General features: G+C 45.7%; 1 protein-coding gene across 1 annotated transcript; it reads right to left on the minus strand.

Annotated features, from left to right (window-relative positions):
- Nucleotides 1–985: 985 nt before the first annotated feature.
- LOC115554397 (E3 ubiquitin-protein ligase KCMF1) lies at nt 986–10,232 on the minus strand. Its single transcript, XM_030371109.1, has 7 exons — nt 10,037–10,232; nt 8,550–8,717; nt 7,889–8,028; nt 7,306–7,407; nt 5,522–5,702; nt 3,805–4,120; nt 986–2,755 (listed from the first exon to the last, which is right to left on the minus strand). Exons 1-7 carry the CDS (start codon nt 10,050–10,052, stop codon nt 2,392–2,394), a joined length of 1,287 nt encoding a protein of 428 aa, XP_030226969.1. The 5' UTR covers nt 10,053–10,232; the 3' UTR covers nt 986–2,391.
- Between the last annotated feature and the right edge of the window lie 2,464 nt (nt 10,233–12,696).

The raw sequence follows: 12,696 nt of genomic DNA on the forward strand, positions 1-12,696 counted from the left end.
ATGCAATATCAAATGTGAATGACTTTAATATAAAATAAACTTTGATTTGATATTTAAGTCATTTACCTTCAATATTTGATAACGAATTCATCCATTTCGGAAGGATAGGATCCTAAAAATGTCAATGGCAGTGTTTCTAACTTAAGACGTGGCAAAACAGAGTTTTAATTAGGATACGTTCTGTGAGTTTATTTAGGACTTTACATAGCTCTCTTGACCACTCAAAAGGGCAACAAATCGAAAAAAAATATCCCGCGATGGATTCTGATGCATGGATCTGATGATGCCAGCAACCGGCTGGAACAAACTGAGGATTTCATGACGTCGAGGTTTGACTGACTCAGCTGCAAGTACATACGCTACTGTCGCAGGCCTACATTATAACGCACCAATACCAACTGCATATGACATACATTCATATATATGTATGAGCAGGGCCGTCGGACTGCGGGGACAAAGGGGACAGTTGTGGGGGGGCCCAAGGCAGAGGGGGGGCCCATGACAAAAAAAAAAAAAAATTATTGTACTTTTTTTTTACCCCCCCCCCCCCCCCCCCCGTCAACAATCGTCTCCCCCCCCCCCCCCCCCCCCCCCGTCAACAATCACCCCGGACCCCCCCCCCCCGTCAACAACCTGGCGCAGGGGGGCCCATCAGTACCTATAGTATAGGGGCCCAGGATTTGGTGCTACGGCCCTGTGTATGAGCATACATAAACAACGAATTATTAGCTTCTGTAAAAAAAATAGAAATGTTTAAAGGTTTAGCTTCTATCTCATCCGTTATGATTGTTTTGACCATTTTGGCTTGGCATAACATTACTTTGGATTCGCTTTCCAACAACTTTAGAGATCTTTGATTACTACAGATACACATCATTAAATCAAAAGGCTACTCCTTGAATTTATGGTTAAGAATACAGAAATATTATTGTTTTTGTGGGGCATAAATAGCCTTTTATAAACAAAAACGACTCAATACAATCTGGATTGTTCGTTAATTTCCATCCAAAACGTTTTTATTGTCCTCCAACTTGAAAGGTTTACCCTGTCATTTGGCTCGTGTCCCAGGCCAAAAACATTGCATTTCTTAAGGTAGCAGTGGAGGCGTACAAAGGTCTTTTTTTAAACTTAGAAATTAATGGAAAGAGCATACAGGGTTCTCTCCATTAAGTCACGTTTCATTATCTTTGCATTCATGAGCAATGGAGAGAGAGGGTTAATTTCAGATCACAGGAGGCTGGAGACTAGCATCTGGTCTTAAGAAAGAAAAACAAAACAAAATTGAACAGAAAGAACTACTGTATCACAACCAGGTTGTTGCTCCATATTATAAAAGGCCTGAAAACAGTCACACTGAAGGAGATTTATGTTAACGCACTACGGATCTCTCCTCTGCCTTGGTTGTATAGTTGCCTTTTTTCTCTAAGCGTTTGTAGTGTATACAGGATGAACACGTGAGTGAATATGCAATTCAAAAAGGTGCCCAACGGCTGATACAAAGCAGGGTCGCCCGACCAAATACATACGTCACAGGCCAGGGACTTTGGGATCAGGACTTGATATGACTGGAACCAAACTCGACCAAGAGTCCGAGCGCGTGTGTGTGAGGCAGAAGGGTCACTGATGTGGCTTTCAACACCTTTAGGGATTTGCTTGGGGCGGTACAGAGTGGAGCGAGACCTCTCCTGTCTGGTGGCTGTGCGGTTAACAATGGGCACATGGTGATTTAAGCACATGCTGACGTTTTGGTAAACCAACCAACCAAGCATTTACTTTATTAATAACTATAAATACACAGCAGCGTCAGTTTTTTTTTTTTTTTTTTTTTTAGGTGGGAGAGGTTGTCGATCTTCTCCGTCCCCCCTGGGGTGAGGTGCGTGTGTGTTCGCATGACTTTGCTCACTCATCTGCTGGAGGAAACATGGGTTACGTGGAATTGATTATCAACATTTCGTATAGATTTTCTATAATATATTCATATATAGTTTAAATTTTCTCCCCCCACCCCTTCGCTCGCTCTCACCCGTCTCGCTTACACACTTTTAGCACATTCTCGCGTCTCGCTACTTTTGTAAGTCAATGTACACAAACGTAATAAAAGTGAGGGGGAGGGAGGGAGGGAGGGGGGGGAGGCGGGCGCGGGGGGAGGGGGGTGATCCAGGAGCGACAGCTGAAATGACAATCACTGAGAAAAAAAAAAAAGCCGTAAAGAGCCGCAGTCTTTTTTTCTTTAATATATATATATATATCATCCATTGGCAGTTGGTCAAACACGTCGGCTGGCCAGTTACAATGGTCGTTAATGGAGGGAGGGGGCGGGGTCGGGGGTCAGGTGCGTTCCGCGGGGATGGGGGGGGGGGGGGGGGGGGGGACTTTCCGGCGGCCATGTCATCAAAGCGGTGGGGCGGGGGGCTCTTTCTTGGACGCCGTGGTCTTCGTCGTGCTTTTCGACGTCTTGGTGGCGGCAGGATGCGTCTCCTTCAGGTTGAGGTTCTCCAGCGCCACGTCCAGGGTCATGACCTCCACGCAGCCCATGGCCTGGAAGTCGCTGAAGTTCCGCAAGGGCCCGGCGTGGTGCTGGTGGCGGTGGTGGCGCCCGCCGTCGTCCTCCTCCTCGTCCTCCGAGGACGTGGCCGAGGCGTCCTGGTCGGCCAGCAGCGTGGACAGCAGCAGCTCCGTCACAAACAGGCTGCGGTCTGCCCACTGCGCCTCGCACGCCTGCCGCTCCGCCTCCGAGAGCCGCGGTTCGCTCAGCCTGGCCGCCGGCGAGGGGGAGGAAGGCCAGGGGAGGGGGGCAGACGGGATCACACATCATCAATAAGGCTGCCCGGTAGAGAAGTCATCGCACCGCTTGTCTTTCATTTTAAAAAGTTGACCCATTCTACCCCCAGGTGTGAGTGGGATTGGCCGTTATAAGCCGTTTGGAAAAAATCTGCCTCTTCTGACATCACAAGTGGGCGTGTCCACCTAGATGTGTGCTGGACAGATGAGCAACGTTTGCTTCAGTCCACTGGGCAGGCTGGTAGACTATCCGACACACATCAAGGTGGAACCGATTTTGACAGTAACTCCATATTTTGTTGAAGATTTAATAGCTTTTGAACGTTAATTAGTAAGCCTAAGTAAGTTAGAGTTCCTTAGTTTTTCCCCGTGGAAGCGAACAGCTGTTGTTTCGTTCCAAAGCAGCTGTCCTCTGCCATCTCAGCCCTTAAGGGAGTTTTCCAATTCATCCTGGAACGTGCATCTAAATCCATAACAAATGCCGAATATTGATCGTAGTATGTGTCCATATTATATCCATTATATTGACCGGGTATTCCCAAGAAGCTCACGCTCTGCAGCAAGCCAGTCACAGTAGATTGGCGCGGCGCTGTACAGCGAACGTAAACAAACGGCTAAGCTAAGGTAAGCATTTCGCTAAGCATTACTTTTCCTCCCGAGATCCCGCTAATGTTGTGTTATAAAGTAAAGGAAACAAGATATCTATTCTTCCTCCACCTCTCGCTTCTCTGCTTGGTGTCGCTTATAGTTTGCCTCCCTCGCTCTGGTAACGTCACGTACGTGAAAAAAAAAAAAAAACGAAGCTCCGAATACTGATTTAAGCTTTGAATACAAATTTTCCGAACGAGTATTCGAATATTCTAATAAATTGGGCCAGCCCTACTAATATCCAATTTATTTGCTATGTGGCAGAGTAAAAAAATAAATAATAATCCCTGGATTTCAAGCATTTCACGGGCAGGACCGGCGTCCACCGGGCAGTGACTCTGCATGCGTGGGAGGAACCTGAACACTGGGACCCACCTGCTGAGTAGGAACTGGGAGCTGTGAGCACTGGGCAGCACGCTGGTCTCAGGGGGTCCCGGGTTGGGGCTGGGGTTGGGGTTGTGGTTGGCGCTGTTGCCGGGGTTGGCGGCCGAGTTGGTGTTGAGGATGGCGTTGGTGCGCCCGCTGCCCCGCGTGGCGTTGCGGGCCGTCTCCAGCTGCTGGCGCGCGGCCTGCGCCTGCTGCCGCTCCAGCTGCAGCTGCATCTGGAGCTGCTGCAGCTGGGAGGCCGAGGGGCCGGAGCTCAGCTGGCCGCCCGCCGAGCGACGCACCCCCGAGAGCTGGGACAGGAGCTCTGGGGGAGGGGGGGGGGGGGACAGTGAGCGAGGACGGAGGACACTAGAAGGAGGAGGCTGGTTGAGAGGCAAACAGTGCCACACGGCGTATGATTATAACTGTTTGGACTTCAGCATGAAGTCGGCTTAGCTCGGGAGGTAGAGCAGTTGTCTTGTAACTGAATGGTTGCTAGTTCGATCCCCAGCTCCTCCTAGCTGAATGTTGATGTGTCCTTGAGCAAGACACTTAACCCTAACCGCTCCTGACGAGCTGGCTGTCGCCTTGCATGGTCGACTCTGCCGTCGGTGTGTCAATGTGTGTATCAAACGATGTAAGTCGCTTTGGATAAAAGCGTCTGCTAAATGCCCTAATTGTAATTGTAGTATGAAAACCTGTGCTTGGAATGATGACACCGAGTTTGACAAGAAGGTGATTCCATGGGGGCTGAGGAGCCGTTGGTGAACGAGCACCGGTTAGGCAGCTAGCCAGCCTCGCACCATTTGCTGCCAATTAACATCTGTGGAGTCGAATACAATACCTATAGCTGAGCAACCAGCAGCAGGTCTCGGGGCATTTTGGATGATCCTTTGAGAAGGTCCTTGGGAGTCCATTTGGGATCTCCCAAGGCCCTTATATTCGGGTCAATCCAAGATGCCATTAGTGGGTCTAGGGGGCATTGTCTGGTGTCGTGTTTGTTGGACAGGACTGGAATACAGCAATGTGTAGTACACAGCTGGAGTTGACAGGGACTGAAGGCCACTGAACCGGTTTATAATTGGGAACAGAATAAACAAGGGATTGCCATAGCAACATCGCTACACACATTGATTCATTGTTAACTTCTGAAACAAAACACATATTGGCCATAGGAATACAGGCATAATAATTAAAAACAGCCAGTATTCATACTCCTCCCAGTTAAACAAACCTTAATGTACACCCGGCTCCAGGTGAGTGGAAATGCATCGTTAAAAATACATTTTAAAATGTATTTTGACGAGAGCAATCGCGTAGTTGACAAAGCTCATTTCCACTATTTCATTTCCATTCTTTATGGGCCACTGAGGGCTGTGTCTGCAGCCATAACAGGCCTACAGTGTAAAGGAAATAAGCTTCCTACACAAGGGAAGTAATGTTTTAAAACAGCCCGGTGTATCGGCATCCATCCACCTCTCCTGCAGATACTCCGTGGAGGTACATGGAGGTATCAGCCTCGTGACGAGTACGTTCTGTATCAGAACACATCTCTCGTGTGTGTGTGTGTGTGTGTGTGTGTGTACGTTCTATATCAAAACACGTGTGTGTGTGTGTACGTTCTATATCAAAACACGTGTGTGTGTGTGTACGTTCTATATCAAAACACGTGTGTGTGTACGTTCTATATCAAAACACGTGTGTGTGTGTGTGTGTGCGCGCTGACCTGCTATGGGGTCCATGGCCTCTCTGCTGTAGTTGGAGCTCTGCGTGGAGCTCTGGTTGCTGGAGAGCCCCCCGGTGGTGGTGCTGGTGAAGTGCATGTTGGAGCGCCGTCCCCGGGGCCCGCCCAGACCGCGACCCGGGTGGAACATCCTCCTCACGTGGCGCACCCCACTCGACTCGTCGTGAGGCTGGCGGTTAAGGGGAACAAAGACTGCAGGATGCCTCAACAGGGCGACTCGTCAGGGGCTGACACTGACGTTACATGGTGTGTCAGAGTGACAAAAGCAACGCGGTAATGTGCAATAAATTATAAATGCCGCTATCCATTTGGATGTACGAAGTGGTAAAGTCGCAGATCTCCGAGCTTTTCTCAAAGCGTCGAGATACTACGACCGAAAAGGGGGCGCGCCCCCTTTTCGGTCGTAGTATCTCGTCGCTTTTAAAGTAGAGCGAGCAGATCTGTACAACTAGCAAAGAAGATGGCTGCGCCCATAGTCAATGGGGGTTGAGCTGTATCTTGATTTCGCACACTTGATTTCTCGCACACTTGATTTCATTGCTGCTTTAATCAGGTCACCAATTTATGCGTCGCACGGTCTTGCTTTGCGTGCAATTCAATGTGAAGTTGTGTTTTCAAGCTGGTTTGTTAAAGAGGCTATGATGCTAATGATGACTAGCACGCTACTACCCCTCGTGGCTCGACAGAAACACGACAGCACTTTTTGAAATTAAAATGCGAAAATGGCAAAATATTATTGCTACTCTTGCTATTTTTTTTGCTAATGTTAATGTTTCTGTAAAGGGTGGCCAGTGGCCACCATTATACACTGGATTATTTCTTTTTCCCAAAATAGTTTTCTTCTCAAACTCGTCAGACACAAATGGCAAACTGGAAGGCTGGAGCAAGGGAGATACGTCACGTCCTCGCTGAAACTGGTCGTACCAGCCTACCATCCAAATGGATAGCAGCATAAGCACTGACTACACTTCCGTGTCTACCACCTAGCCCTTGATAATCTGCCCAAATTATTTTTTTTTAAACAGACAGTGTTGACAGTGACCGGCACATAGAAAGAAAAACGATGTTGAAAGCTTTCTGTTGAGAAAAAAAACAAACACCTATCCCGCACTTTGACCCTGAGAGATACCCTGTACTCTCTCTGGTTGACTTTGGAAATCTATTACTGGAGCGTTTTTTTCCCCTCGACTGAATAGAGACTTAAAACAAGCTACAATGGGCGAATGAACCCAGAAAGGAAGACGTACGCATGTCTGTAGCTATGGCTGAAGCGAGGTGCTCTGGGCAGCAAGACAATACAAGCAAACACAGGCCCAGACATTTAAAATTAAATTAAACGCAGGCAGGAACTGATTAATTTAAAGCTTCCATTCTCCAACAGATGTCCCCCCCCACACACACACACTTATTCTTACAGCGGCTGCAATAAAGCAACAGTTTCCTTATTCAAAACATGGCCCATTATATAATTCAGATAATCCTGTGGTTCTCATCCCATTGTAACCACCATCATAGCGACCTGGACTCACACGTTACCAGGGTCAATTTTGAACCAGTTTAGCAACCTATGAGTTAGTCCGGTCAATACTATTAGCAAATACCGGAAGCAGCACATTCGCTGACCTTGTACCGAATATTGCAATATCCTCTGCATCATTTAAGAGGCCCAATAAACAGTAAAGCTTTAGTTAACGTAGACTAAGATGCCAATACAAAACGACACGTGTAATGATTGTGAAACGCAGAAAAACGTTAGAAAAGGATATCAGGTCCCTTGGTGCTCTGTGTTCCAGTGTGAGATGAGCTGCAAAGTCGTCTGTCACGTGATTCGGGTCCCCGCCCGGCAGAGCTGCACATATTGGACAGATCTGGAGAGCAGGGCGAGACCGTCGCACGGAAACATCAACACCCCACTTCCATTGAAAAACGGCAGGGAATGGACGTCTGGTACCGTGCATTGCATTGAATGGAGGGCTAGCAAACTAAACTGGTATGTCCAGAGCGTCTCTCATTCAAAAGAACTGAATCTAAAGTAATAAGATGGTCTGTATACTGATTGATCGTTTGCTGTTGTGCTTGTCCATCAACTTTTTAAAAAATGTGGCTAGTTACTGGGGTATTGATTATCTTTAATTGCCATTTTGTGTTTCTGCGTCATTTTACCGATAAGAATATGACTTCAACACTTGCCATGCATTCGGTGGTGTCGAAAGTGCACAGAAATCACTTTTCCATTATTTTTTACTTCGTTTGACTAGTTTTACATCCAATCGACCTGGCGAGACTACGTTTTGTGGCCGTCTGACAGATCGCCTGGACAGGGATGCAGAGCACAGAAGACGGACCCACCACTTCTGTGGACGTTTCTGTGTGTTCGGCGGCCACGTGCTCCTGAAGCGAGATCTCCGTGTAGCCCATCCTGCCACAGTAGGGACACGTGAAGGCCTGCGGCTGCTCTACGGAGAAGGCCTCACCGCCGTAGTACAAATCTGCAGAGGGGGGAGCACACAGGGACGTTCAATTGGGTCAGGGGCAAGGCCTTAAGACGAGGGTCAGGGTGGCTTTCTGCCCATCATGTTCCACTCTGGGATCAAGTGATGGATTGATGTGTATGGCAAGCCAGGAATCTGTTTATTCAACCGTTATTCTTCGTGGAAGCAGACACATTCTATAATCTTTAGATGAATATAATAAGTTATGAAGCAGTATTCCAGGGGAAATCATTTTTAGGCTTTATTTAATTCTAACAGATTAAATTCAAGTACCGGTAATTACATGTTGTAAATGCGATTATAGATATCAGTTTGCACACATTACAATACTTAAGGCACCGCATTACATTTAGTTAGTCAAGAGAAAGCTACAAAAAAAAATATTGAGGCGAAAGCACATTAATTGTTAGGGAAATTAATCTGCATGATTTGGATTGGGAAAAATCTTAAACTCATTTGCAATGGCTATACAGCCCCAGAAAGGTGCTGTGTACCAACAGCATACAGTTCCAACCTACCAAAGTCAACCCGGGTCAAAATACACTGCATGGGATGCTCCGTAGTGTGTCTGGTTGTCGTGGCTCCACTCTCATAGCATGATGCACACAGGTCGTAGTCATAGCAAATTAAACATTTGTATCGCCGTCCTCTAAAGTTGCCTTTTAAACACGCATCACAGCTCACTCCTGTAGACACAAACACACACACACACACACAGAGTTGTGTTATTCAGCATCGTAGCCTTTGATTGATGGATGTCTATAGGTGAAAAGGAAGAAAACATGTTTAATACATTTGTTTACTTGGCCTATACATTTCATAAATACACTAGTCATATATTTTCAAGTCTAACTACATCCATTCATCTTATGAATGCAGGTATTTTTTAGTTGGACTGATAAGCCAAGAGGAGAAATAAAGTACCCTCTCTTGAGTACAGACAACATAAGAGGAAGCAAAATACGACATTTAGTTGGTGTTCTACGTTTGACTTCCTTATAGTCACTTTAAAAATGTGTCGAAATGCTACAATCATAGATAATAGTAGTCGTTTTTCCTTACGAATGATCCGACTCACTGCTTACACTAATGCTTCAAAGTAAAAAATAAATACACATGCATTGCCAATCGAGAACAAGACAACATCGAACATGCAAAGCAACAGCTCCTCAACATGCAAATCAAGTTTATCTCCTTAACAAAAAGAAGAAGAAAAAGAAAAGCTATTCCGTGTCCAGCAGGTTATAAAGCCCGTTCACAATTCCCATCTATTATGTTGACTGTCCCCCTGACCACTAGTAGTAGAGAGCAGTGGCAGCCGTATCATTAGAGGTGACCAACCCTCCCTACTGCAGCACACACCAGCCGGGTTAACTTATGCTGACAGTACGGTCGACCATAACACGGACGTGGGGAAACAGGCCGCATGGGCCTAACCCCTGTCACCGAAACATTGGCTCAGATGCTAGCCACTTACCAACTTAGCAGAGTTAGCCGTCTGAGCTAATAAGCGTCTACTCCACCCTGACAGCTTGTAACTCGCTCAACGCACGCTTTTAAACTTTATAGGTTCATCGTTTTACAGCAGTGTTGGCCACTCCGTGTGTCCACGACCACATACTTAATGGTCAACAAGGTTGGGTCACAAGGACGAGGTTAACGATGTTAGAACTGGCTAAATGTTAGCTCGAGTGGCTGGCTACACAGCAGCCGCAGGCCGACTATTACTACTATCGCCTGTCCCGCCCCCCCACGGAGCATATAAGACTATTCTTGATCGTTATTGGGATCTGCAAGGACCGCTGGTGTACAAACACATTGCTATGGCCGCCATACTGTGGCCACAGCAATGGATTGCAATAGACACCCAACCATAACCAGCTAACGCTATCGCCAGCTACACGGTAGCTAAAAACCAAACCTAGCGACGTTAGCTTCCGTCTAACAAACGTTACTGCGCACCTTGACTTGCTTGAACTAATTTCGTTGCAAAACGTACGCTTACCTTCATGACGGGACATCCTACGAGCACTATTGCAGGCCCTTGTTCGGGCTTCTTGGCTTGCAAAACAGTGTAATAATTATGTTGGCTAAGGAAAAAAGAAGCCGGGGATGGCTGGATGTCCCTGGCTCCTTCCCTCATGAAGGATCCGGTCTGGCACACTGCCCCCTCCGCCTCCTGCTGTGTCACTGTCCCCAGCACTGACACGCTCTGAACACTAGAGGGAGTAGTCGCCCGCTTTTTAGGATGTACGAATATAATTCCAGCGACAGCCTATTTGCAGTTTGGTAGATGCGCTGCTTCAACATTGTTCCCACCGTTCTCAAGATAACATAAAAAATATGTATGTCACACTATTGCTATGTCGTTTTTCGTTTATTTATATTTTTTATTATTTCGGCAAGTCTTTCGTTAATTATCTCCTCCTACAACGTTGCAGGTATAAAAACTTAGCCCATTACAAAGAATTGCACATATATCGGTAAGTGCGCCATTTCTACGACTTTAGTTTTTGGTCAAGCCCTAACCCTCTCGTAAACTTCTATAAGGCTTTATTCTATAGCCTTATTTATCTTTTTTATCTTTTTGCCTCAAGGACCCATAATGTCCGCCTGGAAAATTGTATATGTAGGCCTACTTTAATAGTAGTTTTGGAAAACCTTGAATATATCATGAAAACCAACCCGCAAACCCAAAAGTTGGTCAACCTACCCCTTAATACGGCGCAACCTTATGTTACTATCTTGGTTTTGATTACATCACAAATGGCTGTTATGGCCGTTAATGAGGAAATAAAATGATGCAAATGAGCTGCAATTATTATACCAATCCCAAGTCAGTTTCAGAGAAACCTAGAGGCCTACAATTTTGTTTGCCCACCAAGGACCTTTTATGTACTGGGGAAAGTGTTGTTTGATAGCTAACAAAATGACAGTCAAAGGGGATAAATCGCTGACCTCAGCCATTCCAAAGGAGAGCAACTCAGAGTTGTCAAGTTGGTATATTCATTAGCCTCACTAGCATTCGCATGTGGGCTTGCTCACGGAATATTGTGCACGCAACGAGTTGGCTGACGCAACCCCGCGCAAAATGCTCAGGCGGCAACATGTATCATTTGAACAATGATATTTGACACAAACGTTGAGCATTTTACCACACAGTAATATTGATTTCATCCAAAGGACATGCGCTGAACTGCATTGAGAGCGTGAGAATACTGGAGTCTTTCTCCCTCCTCTAAATCTACTGTGCTCATTAGGTTGTCCAGATAGCTCACATGATTGTTTCAGTATTAAACAGTGCCTCATTGTTGGGTCTGCCAACAGACAAAATAAGGAGAAGTCTGCATTCTGTAGACATAAACGCAGAGTACGCCACATGACTAAATGTCTTACAGTCCAAACTGAATACAAGTGGCCAGTCTATCTTTCACTCTGACTTACAGGTGTTATGTCTAGAATTCAGGCCAGAATAACCCTAGAATAATCCCCTTAATGCAAAGGATATGAGAATAGTTCTTAACCCAATTCAATAGAGAGCTTAGGGTAATAAGTGATTCCGATACTCAGATGAAAGTCTGCTTTAGCAGTCAAAGAGCTAACATCTCTTAGCTATTTTAACATTCTGAGGTGCTTTAGCTGCAGGGGCTGAAAAAATTTACATTTTAGAGGCAGATGAGTAAACACAACACACACAAAATATAGTAAATAAATATGTGTATTATGTGTACTTATTTGCTTCTAAAATGTACTTTTCTCAGGAGACATCAGTGAAATAATTTATAGAATATTATGACATGCATGAACAAAGTTAGTCATCCTTTGGTGAATATTATTTTTAATCAGTGTAACATGAATAAGGCGCAACATTGCAAGAATAAGTCATGCATACCCTTTTTCTAAAACATCAAAAGGACTTGAAACACACCGTAACACGTTTAAACATGACCACTTGCATACTTGTGGCGTGCAGTCAAATAAATAGACTGTGCCTTTCTGATTCATAAAAGGACACCCACTTTTATCTCTCTTTAAGTCTCATTGAGGTTGTGCATCGCATTTACAGGTAGACCTGATAGGAGCTCAGACATACATTTTAAGATGCCATTCCACAAAGTTTAAATTAAACCAAGCAAAATGTTAAATTATCACAACAATACGGCTCCAATTGTCTATGTAATCTCTGCCTTCTACAATACATGTCCTTCTGCCTCTTCCGTTTCCTTGGGGACACAAGAATGGAAGAATGGACTCCGTTTTGTTGTATTTCAGCCTCTGATCTCGGGTACGCCGGTAGGATGCAAAATGATGCACCTTCTGTTCTGTTCACACACACACACACACACATACGCACGCATGCACACACATACATGCACACATACATGCACACACACGCACGCACGCACATGCACACGCACACGCACACACACAGACAACCACACACACACAAACAGTGTAGTGGCTAAGGCTTCATTGTTGTGATCAGTAAATATCTCACTTACCCACTCTATGACAGAAAGAACGAAGTCTGCGCGTGTTTACTGTGTTGAAACAACGGTAGAAAAACAGTGGGTTCGCTCCGTCTCTACTGGATGAAACATATGCAAACAAATACACACAGTTTTACTCTCCCTAAATGAGCGCATCCCTACGTCATAACAGCGC

This window comes from Gadus morhua, chromosome 11, assembly GCF_902167405.1.
Source record: "Gadus morhua chromosome 11, gadMor3.0, whole genome shotgun sequence".
NCBI classification, from domain to species: Eukaryota; Metazoa; Chordata; class Actinopteri; order Gadiformes; family Gadidae; genus Gadus; species Gadus morhua.